General features: G+C 36.4%; 1 protein-coding gene across 3 annotated transcripts in view; it reads left to right on the top strand.

The window, feature by feature from the left end:
* Positions 1 to 18,534, top strand: part of GRM8 (glutamate metabotropic receptor 8) — a 798,631-nt gene that overhangs the window by 693,117 nt on the left and 86,980 nt on the right. For all 3 annotated transcript variants that reach the window (XM_064373706.1, XM_012474107.2, XM_012474108.2), the window contains exon 9: positions 5,829 to 6,764. In XM_064373706.1, coding sequence (XP_064229776.1) covers positions 5,829 to 6,764 — 936 coding nt within the window. The remainder of the gene's footprint in view (positions 1 to 5,828; positions 6,765 to 18,534) is intronic.

Here is an 18,534-nt window from a genome sequence, read left to right on the forward strand (position 1 = left end):
AATTCATTATTTTGCATATGGATATCCAGTTATTTTGGCATCATTTTTTGAAAAAAAATTATTTCTTTATTGTATTTTCTTTTTATCTTTGTCAAAAACTAATTGACCATACGGGTAATGATTTATTTCTGGACTCTCTTGTCTATGCGACTAATTTGTTTATTATTATGCCTGTACTGTTATCTTGATATGACATCCTTTGTAGTAAGTTTTAAAATAAGGAAATGTGAATACTTCATCTTTGTTCCTTGCTTTCAAAATTTTGGCTATTCTGGATCCCTTATATTTCCATAAAAATTTTAGGATCAGATTGTCAATTTCTGTGACGGGGTCAGCTGAGATTTTGACTGGTATTGGGTTGAATATGTATGCAGATCAATGTGGGAAATATTGCTATCTTAGTAGTAGTAAATCATCTGATTCATAAACACAGGATTTCTTTTCACTTATTTATATATATTTTTTCCACTTTTTCAATGGTATTTTGTAGTTTTTCTTGGATAAGTCATGTGCTTCTTTTGCTAAGTTTATCCCTAAGTATTTTATTTTCAATGTTAGTGTAAATAAATTTTTTTCTTAATTTCATATTAAATTGTCTTTAAAATAGGAGAAGTCTTTGCACTTTTAAAGGTTATATATATCTGGAACATCACAAAAACAGGATTTCAATCTGGGGATCATCTCAGCATTTTAGATTTTCAAAGGACATGGGTCACTTTGAAGAAGAAAAAAACATTGTTTTCTTTATGCTCACATAAAGCTGTACACGAACCAAAGGAAATGCAAAATATTAAGGAAGATATATATACACACACACATATATATATACACACATATAATTATATAATTTTGTGTTCTGTTATCAAATTAACTGTGTAACATGTACTCATTCATGTGTGAATCATGTGATACGCAAAATATCATACTAAATTTTGAAATTTTAAGTAACCATGCAGACTGTATGCATTTATAAAGCCTATTGACTATATGAAATTTAATGAGTAATGGTTTAAAAATAATCATTAGTGTCACTGGAAGTATTTGCACATGGAATCTACCATTACATAAGTCAAATATGTTGAGTTTTGGATGGACATCAGGGTGTCAAACTACTCAACAAAATAATTATTAATACTATGCTTACATACAGAGCAAGAAGAAACATGTTAAGAATGGTATGACTAAGTATAAGTTATCTGTAAGCATTGTATTAAAAATTTTTCCACATCCTGTATTAACAAAGATACCGCTTGATATTTCAGAAAAACATTGCATTAGAGATGTTAGATTGGCTGGGAGTTTTGTAGTGAATACTGAAAATTATTAATTATAATGGGGCTTTTAATTGTTCAACATTCTTGTTATCCTTGCTTCAGGAGTTATCAAAACTACACAGAAGAAAATTATTCCATAAAAATTATATTCTTTTTAAAGAGTTTATTAAACAGTACTCTTAGTTGACTTTTCTGAAAAGATAGTAAATTTAAAAATGCAAGCACACTCACCCGGAAACTTTGGTTTCGTGATTATTTGTGTACTTGTCTGCAATAATAACAGGATTTGACAGCAGAAACCAGCTGATGACTTACATTTTCTGAAACGCACTGAATTGAAACCTATTGAATCAATCACTATTGGTAAACATTGTCAAGATAAGAATGGGCTATTGTTTCGTCCCTGGAAGATTTATCTATATAACTATCATCCATTTGTTATACTATGTATTTTAGACTGAAAACATCTTAATATAAGAATAATACCAAAGATGAGGAAAGCAAATTTTAAGAATATATGGTTAAGGCATCTCTTTATACTTATAATGAAAGATGGCATAATTTGTTAATATAGCAATACACAAAGGTTGAATGATTTTTGTTTATGCTTTGTAACTGCTGTGGAAATTAGGCAGTTTTAATTTACTTTCAAATAGTGTTAGTTTTAATCATCATTTAGCAACTATGTAAAGTAAGTTATTAGTCTCAAATATGATTGCATTTGTAAGATCCTTATTCAAGCATTTGTTATTTGTCCTTTCTTGAAGTGGATACTGGTTGGTTTTCAGACTTTAGCTATGATATCAACTCACAGTATAGTTTAACTTAAAGAAATTCCTTGATAAAAAATGAAGTCATGTGTATTTAGGATGCATATTTAACATATTTACTAAAATGTTATAATCTATAAACTATAACATTACAATCTCCTTTATAATAAAAATATCACATGTATTGCTTAATTTTCTTTTACTTAAAGAAAATTAACTGCTGTTAAAAATTGTGGTATTTTTCATATTCTTTTAACTTTATTTTTCATTTATGAAAAACATTTTTCTGCTGGTTCAAAACATTAAAAAATTATCAAGGAAAATTTCACATTTAGCTCATAATGATAAATACTTATCCTATGTAGTAAGACTTACCTAGTATAGGTATATTTCTTTTTTGACATGTCTTATGGTCTTCTGAGAAATAAAGCATATTGAGAATTAAAGGTTCCGACACATGGTTAGAGAAACTGACCTTTAAGGTTTCTTGAAGTTTAATGTTTCCAATATTTTTTTGCTGCTTTTTTTTGAGCAAGAACTTGTAAATCTATAGAAGTTCCCAACAAAAATGCAGTTTTGTTTCTACAGTAATTAACTTTTAAATATAACCTTCAAAAATGTATTTTCTTATAAGAGTCCATTAAGGTATAAAGTTAATACCTGAAGCACACAGTGGAGCATTTCATTTCTTTCTCAGTATTTTTGAAAGAAATCACTGTGTGCTTCCAATTTACCCTTATTTCTTTCTTCCTGCAATCCTGTAAGTAAATAAAATAAAATCTTTTAAAGTTATTAAAACCTAATAAAAAAACTAGAGGGTTATAATAGATTACATTTCCTTTGTGGTGAGCTGACAGGATAGATCTAATAGTCTTGAATGCCCTTATGACATATACAGATGAAGTAGCATCTACATCGTCAAGGGAGGATGTCTGAAATTAAAGACACACAGTCTCTACTCTACCTTGAGGAGATTAGACAGCCCTCTAAAAGGCTTGAGGTTGGGGATGACAGTTCTCTGGCCTCAACCATTCACCCCAGATTTAAGAAAGGAAAGCACTCTTAAGTAATCATTTATGAGAACAATTTCAGTCACCTGATTGCCAAAGAGTAAGCCACCATAAGAATGATGAGGAGGCCGGGTGCGGTGGCTCAAGCCTGTAATCCCAGCATTTTGGGAGGCTGAGGCGGGCAGATCACGAGGTCGAGATCGAGACCATCCTGGCCAACATGGTGAAACCCCATCTCTACTAAAAATACAAAAATTAGCTGGACGTGGTGGCGTGTGCCTGTAGTCCCAGCTACTCAGGAGGCTAAGGCAGGAGAATTGCTTGAACCTGGGAGGCGGAGTTTGCAGTGAGCCGAGATTGTGCCACTGCACTCCAGCCTGGCACCTGGAGACAGAGTGAGACTCTGTTTAAAAAAAAAAAAAAAAGAATGATGAGGAATATTGCTAAAGCTACACACTTTGGGCTGTTTTGGAAGTATACAGTAGGTGTCACTGGGTGTGCCTTCTCAATAGATAACTACACTGATAATTAAAATGAAGGTGGCAACCAAGTAGCTAAGTTTAATTTGAGCTGCATTCATTTTCTATTGTTGCAGAACAAATAACTCTAAACTTTAGCAGTTTAAAACAATAAACATCATCTCACAAAATTTCTGTAGATTAGAAATTCAGGAACAGGTTAGCTGGGTTTTCCTGGCTCAGGGTCTCTCATGAAGTTGTATTCAAGATGTCATTTAGATGTCATCTGAAGAACTGACTGGAGACAGTTGGTGACTTTCTGGGTGGCTCCTTCACATGCATGGGAAGTGGTGCTTGTTGTGGGCAGGAGGCCTCTATCCTTTCCACAGAGCTGCTGAGAGTTTTCAAGATGAGGTAGCAGGGGCTTGGCTCTGGAGGTGGGACTTGGACAGCAGACCAAACTGAGGACTAGCTAAAACATGGACAGGACAGAAACAGCTTCCCATAAGACCATTGCCATGGCCGTTACAGCCTCTTTCCATGGCAAAGATCTGCAACCCAGTAGTTATTGCTCTTTTCCTGGAAATTTTTGTATTAGCCACCCTTACTCTGTATGCAATTGAAAGTAGGTTTGAACATGATTGCGGAACTGCCTTGAGCTACTGCTCTCTGCCTGTAGGTTAACTCTGCTCTGCAAGAAAAGTCATGGAGCAATAACACTGCCTAGAACTGCAACACTGCTGCTTCAGTAAAGCTGTTTTCTTCTAGCCATCAGCTCACCCTTGAATTCTTTCCTGGGTGAGGCCAGGACTTCTTGCAGGCTCAGTCTCACTTTGGGACTCCTCTGTCCTGCATCAGTGACACTGGAGTGCTTCCACTGGAGTGAATTATCCTGCAGAGAGCAAGGCTGAAACCATAATGCCTTTTATGACCCGGCCTCGGAAGAGACATACCATCATTTCTGGAATATACTATAGTTTACACAGACTAGCCCTATTCAAAGTGGGAGGGGACCACAGAGTACATGAATTTTTGGAGGTGAGGTTATTGGGGGCCATGGTGGAGGCTGAGTACCACAGAGTATAGGAATTCTTTTGGATTGATAGTAAAGATGAACTTATGAAAATAAGTTGTTCTTTTTTCCTGAAACAGTCCTTCATCTCCCTTTTCTGTGCCTCTTTGAGCACCCTCTGTTTCCAAATCCGAGTACCTCCAAGCTGTCTCCTTATTCCTCAGGGCTCTGCTGTGGTGCCTTTCCCATTCTTTCTCCCTCATGAAGTCAACAAATATGTATTAAGGGCAACTTGTATGCCAGTCACTGTTCACACCAGTGAAAAAATTACTCATTTCATAGAGCTTACCTTTTATAAAGTAGCTGCTTTTCATAGTAAGTAGTCTCCTGTCATCCACAATTTTCAGTTTTATCCTATTAGCATTCTGCTAAAATTACTGTATGTCTAATAAGAAAAACAAATTTGAGGTAAGAGATCAATGATTGGCACTATCTCTTTCCAGAACTACTTGTATTTCAATAGAATTATTCTATGATTTAACCTGAAAGCATAAGGTGGGATTTTAAGGCCCTGAGGCAGATACTAAGCAAAGGAGGGAAAGTCTCATTTGCACTAATTTCCCTGCTTTAAATCACCGTAGGACTACTTTCATTCAGTGAAAACCATTACCATCAAGTTATCTCATTCAGCATGATGTTTTGCAGAACCTGGAAATGCAAGAAGGAAGAAAAAACTTTATTCAAGCCTAAATAGGGGGAAAACACATTGATATAGTTGTCTCCATGATCACATGAGGAAATTCAGAGATTAATGTAACTCATGTTGCCATTTCCTTTTGAAATTGATACAGTGTGATTTGAATTTCCTTAAGTATGAGAAAAAGACATGGATCATCTTTTATATATGTTTATTCCTAACCCAGTGTTTCAGGGATTCTGGCATTTATATTTGTGACTAACTCTAAAGCATCTTTCCATGGGGCTTCCTATTATTTTTTTTTGTATACTTTTTAGTATTAAAACTGTTTAGACCAATAAATCTTTCTCCAGATGTCACATTGGTCAGCATGGAGGAGGTAAATGGAAACTAATGACACTCATCAAGTTGATGATGTGAAGGATATATTGGATCCAATCACTTAACACTTTCATAAAGTCAATATCAGGGGAAAAACTAGGCTCTTATTATGGTAAACTGTATTTGTACTGTCAGCATTCTGTGATTTATTACAAACCCATGGCTAGGATTAGGATATTATAAATGGGGGAAAAATGGAAGGTTCATTAATTTTTTATACCCACAGGTGGAAGACATGCAGTGGGCTAACAGAGAACACACTCACCCAGCGTCTGTCTGCAGCCTGCCATGTAAGCCGGGGGAGAGGAAGAAAACGGTGAAAGGGGTCCCTTGCTGCTGGCACTGTGAACGCTGTGAAGGTTACAACTACCAGGTGGATGAGCTCTCCTGTGAACTTTGCCCTCTGGATCAGAGACCAAACATCAACCGCACAGGCTGCCAGCTTATCCCCATCATCAAATTGGAGTGGCATTCTCCCTGGGCTGTGGTGCCTGTGTTCGTTGCAATATTGGGAATCATCGCCACCACCTTTGTGATTGTGACCTTTGTCCGCTATAATGACACGCCTATTGTGAGGGCTTCAGGACGTGAACTCAGTTACGTGCTCCTGACAGGGATTTTTCTCTGTTATTCAATCACCTTTTTAATGATTGCAGCACCAGATACAATTATATGCTCCTTCCGACGGATCTTCCTAGGACTTGGCATGTGTTTCAGCTATGCAGCCCTTCTGACCAAAACAAACCGTATCCACCGAATATTTGAGCAGGGGAAGAAATCTGTCACGGCGCCCAAGTTTATTAGTCCTGCATCCCAGCTGGTGATCACCTTCAGCCTCATCTCCGTCCAGCTCCTCGGAGTGTTTGTCTGGTTTGTTGTGGATCCCCCCCACATCATAATTGACTATGGGGAGCAGCGGACACTAGATCCAGAGAAGGCCAGGGGAGTGCTCAAGTGTGACATTTCTGATCTCTCACTCATTTGTTCACTTGGATACAGTATCCTCTTGATGGTCACTTGTACTGTTTATGCCATTAAAACCAGAGGTGTCCCAGAGACTTTCAATGAAGCCAAACCTATTGGATTTACCATGTATACCACCTGCATCATTTGGTTAGCTTTCATTCCCATCTTTTTTGGTACAGCCCAGTCAGCAGAAAAGGTAAGTGGCAGGAAGTGCTCTTGACAAATGTTTCCTGGATTTAACATCTTCTTTTAGGATGCTTTTCCTCTTTTTTTTTTTTTTTTTTTCATTTACATATTCTCTTAAGATGCTTCAGTCTGTGCTATTCTTACCTAGAATATATATATATCAAGGTCATATTGCTTTGAATTTGTGTTGACAAAGGCTGATTTTCCATGGAAAACACTTTAATATGTCCTCTTTGGCAAGGTTGAAGATTGACAGAGCTCACATCACTTTCTGAGTCTCTCTTCCCAGCTCTGCTATCTGCTAGCATCACTGTTCTTTTCCAAATGTTAATTAAAAGAGGGAGGAAGAAAGGGCAGACATGGTTCACAAGGGTGAGCTGTCCCCGAGATATGCCACTGCATGACAAATGCCTTCTTTTCTGTTCTAATGTAACTCTGGGAAAAAGCCGTTGCTTGGTAATTATGATGATTTTAGTCATGGAAGCAGAGTTTATGATGAAATCCTCACACACACACACAAAAAAACTGAAATGGCTTCGTTCAGTCTGAACCATCTATTTCCTCTCAGTCCCCATTCTTGTTACTTTTTCATATGTGGAAGTTGATGGTGAAGGCAAAGAAGGCAACAATGGATGATTATATAAAGTAGTTTATAAATTTTAGAAGGCAAAGATCAATGGACTCCCCCGAAGTAATTTTTTGTCACTAATCTCCCATTAATGTTTTCCACATAAAATACTGCTGGTAAAGAAAAATCTGTATATGAAGGGAGTGTTTGCTGAGTTGAATGTTGTAGTTCTATGTACACAAAAGCAGAGAACTAAGGTGAACTCTAAATTCCAAGGTTTGAGTAGTGGGATGGAGATAAACCTGCTTGAAAAATGGAAGAAAATGCTATCTTTCTGTAATGATAGCCCTTCCACCCTGACGGGCATGTGAGAGAGTTCTTTCAGAGTGAGGACTTGATTATTCCATCCTCTACCACTAGAAATTGTGAGAAAAATGAAACATCCTGGAGTAATTACATTTCCCAGGCTATAACATTCCAAGGAGGTTCTGCATGACCCAGCAGAAAATCCCAGCAAATTCAGAGAAAATTTCCACAAGAAGGGTACAGAAAGCTCATTAGTATGAGTATTCATCCCTTCCTCAGTCAATGTGGCCTTCAACTATTTTTGGACAAATAATGTACTTCAGCAGACTTGCTGCTGAAGAGAGTAAACTTGTTATTCTATTAAAAAAGTTTTTGAAAATTTATTTTCAAAAATGGTAAATTTAAAAAATAACCATTTTCTCTGAAAACAGTAATATTGCAGAGTTGTAGATGCCCCCTGAGGAGCAGTGATAAAGATGATAAGAATTTGACAGTGAAATGGACACATGAATATGCCAGAGGGTGGAGGTTGCCCTGTGTTGCTGAGACTGTGGGAGTTGTTCATTCATTTGAAAGCCTGGGGTTTATGCATAATTTTATGGGTATCTATATAGCTATGCCTATGCAGATATGATTGAGTGTGGCTAGCAAAATTCCTTTTTCTTTCTTAGCTTTCTGAAATCAAAGTAAATCTAAAAAGTGCACCGAAAGACACATTATAAAATATGTTAATGGATTCATTTTGCATTTATAATATAGTTGGATGCGAAAAAGTCTAAAGAAATCAATTAAAAAACACTAGGAATTTTGAGAACATTGTAGAGTCCACAAATTATTTAGTCATGAAAACGTCAAATTTAGATTAGCGCTACATCAAGGACTCTCATATTATAAATAGCTAAGATTTTGGTACTGAGGTTCTTCATATTATAAAATTATGTGTTACTCTAAATCTACATCTTAAAATTTGCTACCTGCTATTCTCTTTGCAAGTACTTTTATTATTCAAGACAATACATAAAATGATTGACAAGCTCAGGCAACACAGCAAACCCTATCTCTACAAAAATAAAAATAAAAAATTAGCCAAGCATAGTGGTGTTCACCTTTAGTCCAGGATATTCAGGAGCCTGAGGCAGCAGGGATTGCTTGAGCACAGGAGTTCAAGGTTATAGTGAGCTAGGATCACGCCACTGCATTACAGGGTGGGCAGCAGAGTGAGACCTGGTCTCTACCAAAAAACAATGCTTAAGAATGTTTATGTTTTCACATTGCTTAAACTATTGACATGAATATTAAAAATGAACAAAACTTGTATATCTCTACAAGAAGGCTTTAAATATGTTCTATTGACCTTGGAGGACCAGAGAGCTGGTCAGTCCTCCATTTTCATTTATATTGCTCAGACAATCAGCCCCATATTATCAACTTGAAGTGTTTACTATAGCTAGCCAGCACAGACATCCATTAACCCAGCAGCTCATTATTGAGCATTGTGTCCGGCATTGTGCAAATTATTGAGCCCACGTCAATCGGCTTCCCTGAGCCTCCTTTGCAAGGCTCAGTCTGGCTTCCAGCCCATGCCTTCTTGATACCTGCCAGTACCAGCAAGGTGCCAGGCTCAAAGTCAGAAAAGGATCAGACTCAAGGGCAGGAGAAGATGGTGAGGGATCAGAAATGAGATGAGAAAGCAAAGCAGAGAACTGTGCATTCTGTAACTGTGCAGTGATGACACCGAATTTACAACATGCAGAAGAGCAAAATGCCTTCCAGTATGCATTTAATTGTTTCTTCTCAGAATAACATCAGAGAATGCATCGAACCATACAGGTCTCTCTGAAATTACAAGAAGCAGGAATAAAAAGTAAACTTAGTTGAAAAGTTTAGACCAATGTTTTAAAAAACATTTGGGTAAAATCAAGTTATAAAGGGATGCTTGTAGCAGTTATGAAGACAGACAGCTTTCCAAAGTATCTTTATTCAATGATATTTAACTTCCCCACATTCCTTTTTCCTCCATTTTTGAAATTGTGATGAATCATTTTTCCCAATAGATTTTAGTAACATCATTTGTAACTACTGCTGAATTGAACTAAATTATGGTATAAATGCACCTTTTGTTTTTCTATAGAAAAGTAGTGTGAAGGAAGGGTAGACCACTGAGGCATGGCCACAGTAGCACAAACTAACATAATTGTACTGAAAAGAGAAAAAAAATAAAATATAATTAACTTAATAGTCAGAAGAAGTATCCTTAGGGATGGTAAGGGTCTGTAAGGATGGCAGAAATCTCTAAAACACGTATTTTATCATCCTTAATTGGGCTTTTAAAATCGAGATAATCAGAGAAGGGTTATGACACTGTCAACCACCAATGAGCACAGTGCTTCATCTAGAGCAACAGATGGAAACAAAACAAAATACCCTCAAAGCGGAAAAGAAAATAAAACTCAGAAAGACAAAAAAAAAAAAAAAAAAGAAAAGGAAAAAACCTTCCAATAAATCTCAAACCAGCTTTTCTTCCTGTGGCCTCAGGATGCATAGCAGCTCAAGTCAAAAATTTGGGTGTCACCTTAGACTCCTCCCTCTACTCACTCCTGCCCTTTTATTTTCTCTTCTCACTTTTGAAAGTCATCGTTACAAATTTGTGGACAATAAGCAATGTCTATCTGAATGAATATGTCTCTTAACATAGAGCTCTTCATATAGTCCATTCTCAATAAATGATATTCAATGAGTTAATATTAATGATATAATAATATAAATGCATATTGGTGATTTAAGTTAGACTATGGCACAATGGGAATCTTCTGTATGCATCTTATTGTAATCTCCATTATAACAATTTTTTTTCTAAAAAACATTTGTTTCCCATTTAATGATGGGCCAGGTAGATTCTTTTTCTAAAAATTTGCCTTTATCACCTATTCTCAAATAGGGCTACTACATATTTAGAGAGAAGGACAAGAAAGAATTATTACAGTTGTCCTTTGTTCCATCCAGAATTCACAAAGCAAAGGAGAATTGATGCAACTATTAAGATACTTTTGCCTTATCACCTCTCTTATTCTTTTTCTGTATTTATGGGCAGAAGAGTGTAGGGGTACACAGGTGGGCCAGTGGAGAAAGAAAGAGCATAAGCTCCTGAGTGTAAAAACTTGGGTTCAAATCCTGTGTCTGCTAAATAGCTGAGAAAACATGGGCAAGTGGCTTTGTGTCTACTGGTGCTAATGAGCTCCTCCTGGGCAATACAGATTTCGATACAAAGCAGTGTAAAGCAACCACCTGCCGTCTGCACCCAGCCCTGTTCTGGAACTAGATTGAGTTCATATATTCTGGGGAAAAGCAGGAAGAGGGTTGACTATTTAGGAGACACACACACACACACACACACACAACTTTTGTCTCTTTATGGTGTGTTTTTGTACTAATAGATACCTCATATTTGTTTTGCTGAAAGTTACATGATAGGAGTCATGAAAAGTGTTGCATGCACATAATAAGCAAGGAATAAATGTTAGCTATTGTTATCATTAAGCTGTTACCCATGAGGGCAAGGACTTTCTTTGGTTTTGCTCACCATTTTATCTTCAGCACTCAACGTAATATTGAGTCTGTAATAGGTTCTTTAAAAAATATTTGTTTAATGACTGAATATATTCAAATGAATTGAGTGAGAGGATGGATTTGATTTATCCAGGTAATTGTCTCAATTTCTCCAGCCATTTAGACCATATCTGAGCAGCCACCAAATGAAAGGCCCCCTCCCTTCCCCTCCCCTCCCCTCCCCTCCCCTCCTCTCTTGTTTCCTTTTTTTGACAGAGTGTTGCTCTGTCACCAGGCTGGACTGCAGTGGCGTGATCTTGGCTCACTACAACCTCCGCCTTCCGAGTTCAAGCGATTCTCCTGCCTCAGCCTCCTGAGTAGCTGGGACTACAGGCACACACAACCATGCCTGGCTAATTTTTGTATTTTTAGTAGAGACGGGGTTTCACCAGGGTTTCTAGGAAGGTCTCAATTTCTTGACTTCGTGATCCGCCCGCCTCGACCACCCAAAGTGCTGGGATTACAGATGTGAGCCACGGTTCCCAGCCTGAAAGTATTTTTTGTTTGTTTTTTGAGTTGGAGTCTCACTCTGTTGCCAGGCTGGAGTTCAGTGGTGCGATCTCGGCTCACTGCAACCTCCGCCTCCGAGTTCAAGCGATTCTCCTGCCTCAGCCTCCTGAGTAGCTGTGACTACAGGCACACGCTACCATGCCCAGCTACTTTTTATATTTTTAGAAGAGACAGAGTTTCACCATGTTGGCCAGGCTGCTCTTGATCTCTTGACCTTGTGATCCCCTGCCTCAGTCTCCCAAAGTGCTGGGATTACAGGCATGAGCCACCACACTCTGCCTGAAAGTGTTTTCTTAAACATAGAGGCTTTCCCAAGAAAGTAGATCTTACAGATTACAGCAGTTAAAGAGGGCTGTGAGAGAGAGAAGAGTCTGGAGCTAGGAAGAATTTGGAGATAGGACAGAGTTGTTCCAGAGGCAATATGTGCCTGCCTTCAAATATTTAGCAGACAATACTGGAAGAAAGAAAATATCATCAGAGAGCAGTTGCTGAAATCTTTATATTAATTTGAAATGTGAATAACTCTAATGAAAGTTTTGAAAGGTAGTTCTGAGATCAGTAATAAAATTCCTGCTCTAAGGAATAGTCCAGATGAGAAAAGAACAGCCTGAAAATCCTGCAGAAAGTGTCAATAACCTGGACAATGATGGAAGAGATTTGTGGAATAGATCAAACCCGAGGAAAACTTTCAACTGTGCCTTGTGTCCTGACATTTCTTCATTTCCTTGAAGGAGGGAAGTAGAAATGATTTTCAGTATCCACATTGTATGTGTGTAATTGTTACATATAACTATCTTAGGCTACCTCTTGGTAAACTATATACCATTTTCTTTAATTGTCAGTTCAGAGTCATTTGAAGCAGATCCTTTTGAATTGTGCCACATTATGGAACTATTTAATGTAGTGTGGTAGATTTTTTATGGACAAGATCAATTATACCAGACTGTTGCCATCTGCTCTGGAAGGGGAAAATAAATTTATTAAAAACTAGAAAAGAAAGCATTTATGTGGTCTTATGTATGCACTTAGTTAAAATGATATGCTTGGGAAGCTTTAGAGGAGACATGGAATTCTCATGTAGGGAACACGCAGGCAGGCCTGCTAAGGATCTCTCCTAGGGAATGCTGCCTTATTCAAGTTTTTGTTTTTTTTTCTGATTGTGCTACATATTACTCCTGCAGAAAATTACCAACTTTAACATTTAGAGGAATTATTTTGAGGGAAGCCATCTTCTTTGATAGCCCAAAGAAGTATTTGCTCAATTAATCTTTTCAGATTACACATCCTATTTTAGGGGGTTCTGAGGAAGCTGTGGGGCTGAAGATTACTTAAGTGTTGATTATTAGCAACATTGTGGTATTTTTATACTCATTTTTCAGTCGAAATTGAGTTTACGAAGAGTTTGAATTCTCTGCCCAAATTGCAATAATTTATGCAACCAGACCATTAGATACTCAGTCTGGGAACTTATACCTGGGAACTTATACCTAGAGCTAACACGTTGAAATTGTTCAGCTTTCTGAATATGATTGAAAAATCCAGGGGTACTAGATTTGATTAAGAGTGAAATGTAAATATTTTTAGAGTCATAGTGACCATGACTTTATGTTAAAATGCTTCAGGAGAATATCATATACACAAATCTAATCTTTTCTATACAGACAGAACCTTAATGACATCCAGGACTGTTGCTAATACAGAATGCAGTGACTGATTTACTTACTGTGATTTTGTAAGACATTTCTTATGATTCAGTAGATGCTTATATCTTATGGAACATACAGGGTGCCAGGAAGAACAGATTGCAAGCAAACAGTTCCTTTTGGCTGTAACCACATATATATATATATATATATATTTTATGTTGAGAAATTTAAAAGAAAAATCTAAATGTAGTATCATATGGGTTAGTGCCACCTACCTTAAAGTGTAGAAAAAATATTTAACCAAGTATTAATATATATTCTGGGCTATCAAATAAATTTGAAACAGATTTATTTGAATAATTAGAGGAAATATATAAAGAGAAATTTAATCTGGTTTCTGGTTCAAGATAATGGCTGGCACAAAGATATATATATGTCCTCCATCTAAGGTAACAATTAAATGACAAAAATAATGAGAGTTTAAAAAAGAAAGAAAGAAGACTAGGAGAAAAGGAGAAAGAGAGGGAGAGAGAATGAGAGGAAGCCATTATATTGTTAGAACCAACATTTGGTAAAACTGAGAAACTCTTGAAAAATAAAAACCAATTGGGTCTGATTTATGGAGAAATTAAAAGAAGAGAAGCACGACCCAAGATGCATAAGTGGTTCTTACTATAAAAGTCCCACATAATTTCCAAACCAAAAATCAACATGAAGGCCTCAAGCAGGCATCATAGTGACCATCAGGGAAATATTTAAAGAACTGCATTTCGGAAGATCTGGGCCAGTTTGGCTCCTCACTTCCCCTTTCTGCTCCAACCTTAATGTAGAAAGAGTGCAAGTTAAATGAGTGCAAGTTAATGTAGAACTCTAAGGAATGCGAATTATGTGAGGACAGAGGACTTCTGTACATATAAGGCACTGAAAGAGAAGGGGCAGAATTGGAGGTGATTTTATTTCAGATATGGCCAGGGAGAATAGGATTATATACCTGTACCTAGGATAGGAATCGAAGTTTCTCAACTCTTAGAACAGGTTTCTCCTGGGGTAAGTTCCAGGTTGCTTGCTTGTCAGTATCCATGCATCTTTAAGAGAAGCGAGCCAGGTAAAACAATAACTAACCTCACAAGTTCATAGTCGGTTCTCTCAAACAAAGAAAACAGGCCCTACCGGTAACCTTTGTCATGCAGCCTGGTCCTTCTATCATAATTCTACATCAACAGCCAAGGATGGCAGGATAACTGCAGAAAACCCAGAGCTGAATTTTAAAAGACTAAAAAGGAAATAAACAAAACAGCATTAACTGACTCAAAAAAAAAAAAAAAAAAAAAAATCCCACAGGTAATTCAGGAAATATAAGAAAATGTTCTTACAAAACACATTCTTAATTAGTATTTTAAGAGTGAATCAAGAAAATATTGAAAACACACCCATACACACACATGCAGGTGGCTATGAAAAATATCAATCAGGAATAAGAATATTGAAAACACACCCATACACACACATGCAGGTGGCTATGAAAAATATCAATCAGGAATAAGAATATTATCCTGGAAATTAAAATTATGAATGTGAAAATAAAAAGCTGAACAAATGTGCTGAAACGTAGAACTAGAGCAGAGATCTAGAGGGCAAAATTAAAGTCAGAACCAGAAAGACAAGTGAAAAAAAGGAAAATATGAGGAAAAGTTAAAACATATTGAGCATAAATGCAAGATCCCAATATATATCTAATAAACATCCTAGAAGAGGAAACAGAGACAAAGAATGAAAATAATCTAAAAACAAAAACAAAACAGAAGGAAGGTTTCACAACTGAAGAAAGAAAATTCTTAAAAGTGAAAAAATTGAAAGGGCCAAACATCTTAGTAAATTTTCACTAATTGATGGAAAATTCTAGGAACTTTTAGAAGGGGAGTAAAAGATACCTGCAAAGAATGAACATCAGATCTCATGTGCCTCCCTGAATTATAAACAGAAATGAGCAAAGTCTTTCTTGAGGGAACAGTGTTTTAAACTTAAAATTGTATAGCCAACCAAACTATCAATCAATATGAGGCTAAAAATGTAAATGGCCCAGAAAATCTGGTGCCTGCGTATCTACATGTGAATTATTCTAGGTGTAATACAATAAAACAAAAAAGGCATGTCAGCTATGAGACAGTCAGGCAGTGGCAATCATATATGATCTAGAAATATTTTTTTTTTTAACTTGGGAAAGGATATATTAGACCCTGGTGGTTAATATATCCACTATATATTCATGTATATCCATAATCCTTTAAAAGCAAGGATTCTAATAATTGTGCTTACTCCTTTTCTGTAAATCCAGTTATGCTAATGGAATGAATATGAAGGGAATAATATTTAGTAGCTGTAATATAGTAATTGCCTTTTGAATTGGTCTTACATTGTTAGAAGGAATCTAGAAATAAAACAGAAGTATTAATTTATCTACTAATGTGAGTGTAAATATTTTATAAACCCTGTAAATCAAAAATAGTAATATAACTAAAAAATTGAGGGATCTGGCCAGGTACTGTGGCTCACGCCTGTAATTCCAGCACTTTGGGAGGCTGAGGCAGGTGCATTGCTAAGGCCAGGAGTTTAAGACCAGCCTGGACAACCTGGCGAAACCCCATCTCTACTAAAAATACAAAAATTAGCCAGATGTGGTGGCAGGTGCCTGTAATCCCAGCTACTCAGGAGGCTGAGGCTGGAGAATCTCTTAAAACTGAGAGACAGAGGTTGCAGTGAACTGAGATCATGCCACTGCACTCCAGCCTGGGTGATAGAGTGAGACTCTGTCTCCAAAAAAAAAAAGAGGGGTCTGTGAAAAGGGCCAATAGAGAAGGGACTTGTGCAAACACTAAATCACTCACCTTTTTCTGTGAGTAGCCAATAGATAGAATCTAAAATTGGTAACTCAAGAGTTATGAGTGTATTATTTACACAGCAGGAAAAACAAAACAAAATACCACTCAAACTCATTAATTCTATAGAATGGCATCGGGAGATGGAAGATTATTCAAGTACAAATTATTGTATACAGAAGAATTTAAGTGAAAGTCTCAAGAAAAACTTTTCCAAGACAACATAAAGGTATAGTTTCGTATTAGGGGCTTTTGATATATAATACATTTTTAAAGAAAATCTTTTAGATGCAGAAATGGATGAATGGTTTTGAATTTGCAAAATGACTCAGAATCTTTGGTTGACACAAAAATTGTTTTTGAACATCCTCTTCTTTAGGTTTAATACAATTGCTAAATATGTACTTTTCAATGGCCACAATTTAAGTGTCAACTTATAGCTGGTGATGGCATTTCTTCAAAAATATTTATTAAATGTTAGCTTTATGCAAAAACCTTTGGTATTCAGGAAAATGCAAAAATGAGTAAGAAGTTGTCAAATTTTTAAGGGTCAAGTCAGGGGGATAATACCAAGAGCAGAGGTGACTGGTCAAGGCAGAGTAAGATAATGGAAGTAAAGTGCACAGTATGCGGTCTTGGGACTGGGGATGGTGAACAGATGAAAGTCTCCATGAAGGAAGTGGGAATTTAAAAAGGCCTCGAAAGAGGGAAAGAAACAGATGGAAACAGCCTTCTAGACAGTAGGAACTTTGAGCTTCCACTTTCAGAAAAGGGAAAATCAGGCATTGTTTGTAAAACCTGTGACCAAAAAACTGTTTTGAGTTTAGGATAGCCACAAGAAGAACTCGGTGGCCACATATTCCTCTTTTCCTTGTTAATAACACACCTTTTACACTGAAAAAGTATTTTTCAGTGTGGGTGAAAAATTATATGATTACCATAAAATAAGGATAGTCCGATATTTGGAGTCATTTCATGAAAGGATATAAGCCAAGTTTGTACTTCATTTGCTAGGGATTTGAGAATATTTAATCTTTTTGAGCATGGCTATGTTCTCAGTACCATGATATTTTGTGAAATTTATCTGTCCGTGGAGAGTCTGAAGAATTGCCAGGCATATGGATAAGAAAAAAGGCAATAACAAGTTTATTGAGGAAATCAGACAAGAAATATTGGGGGCTTGACATTGCGGCGTTGGAAGTGGAAAGAAGAGGACTCAATTCAAGTGGAACTGGGAACAGAAAACAATGGAAAGTGGGAGGTTTGCAGTTTATGGCATGTGATTGTGCTTGTAATGTACAACCTTCTTTGGGGCTGCTACAAGGGTTCTACCCAATTGGACTTTAAGGAAAAGCCATAGCTCCTCTCTGTTCTGGACTAAAAGAGCGAAAAATTTTTTAAATGGCTAATGACTGCATCTAGTCAAGTATGGAGAAGAATATTTGGGCTCAAAATAGTGAAAATTGGGTAAAAATCAATTTGTGTGAATAAAAGCAAAGGTAAAGATACACAGCATGAATATCTGGTAGATTATGATTTTGAGTAAACAAATCTGCTAAATAATGTGGAAACAAATTTTGATAGTTGAAATAAAAGGCACACTCTTTAGAAATAAAAGCCAAATTACTTCTAAATTATGCATCCAATTTAAATATATAATCACCAGTTTATTATATAAATTTGAAAGTTAAATGGATTTTATATTCCAATGTGCTTGGTCCACTTTAATCTTTATTTTTTCTACTTGTCATGGTCATGACCAAATTCATTAAATATTTTTTCTTTACCACACCTCAATTTTGTGTAATTTTGAGTGTCTTGCATATAAAATTAGAATCACTCAGTTTTCAGTTATCCTGTTGTTTTTCTTTAAAATCATTTTTTAAAGTAATATGTTGAGTCCATAAGGTAATCCGCAGGGTTCTATATTTTGGCAGTGTTTTGAATCCTGTTAACCAAGACTAGTTTAAACCAATCAAATAGCATCCACATTAATTGTAGGTTTTTGTGGGGTTTTTAAAAGGAATTAAGGTTACCATTTAAAAAAAAATAGTTCAAAACTTGCAATCAGTTGCATGTTTTCACCTCAGAATTTTAGGCTCTCTGAGTTATTTGTTCAGTCAAGTGTATCTTGGGAAAAATACCAAGAAATACAATGTTTTCTTTTGTCAGCTTAAATCCTATAGAATGTAGCTTCCTATATAACCTTTTTGAATATATACTAAGACTTGAATTGCACACACATATGTACTTATAGCTTCTGTAGAA

This window comes from Aotus nancymaae, unplaced genomic scaffold (assembly GCF_030222135.1).
Source record: "Aotus nancymaae isolate 86718 unplaced genomic scaffold, 86718_ANA_hifiasm-v0.15.2.pri h1tg000002l, whole genome shotgun sequence".
Lineage (NCBI taxonomy): Eukaryota > Metazoa > Chordata > Mammalia > Primates > Aotidae > Aotus > Aotus nancymaae.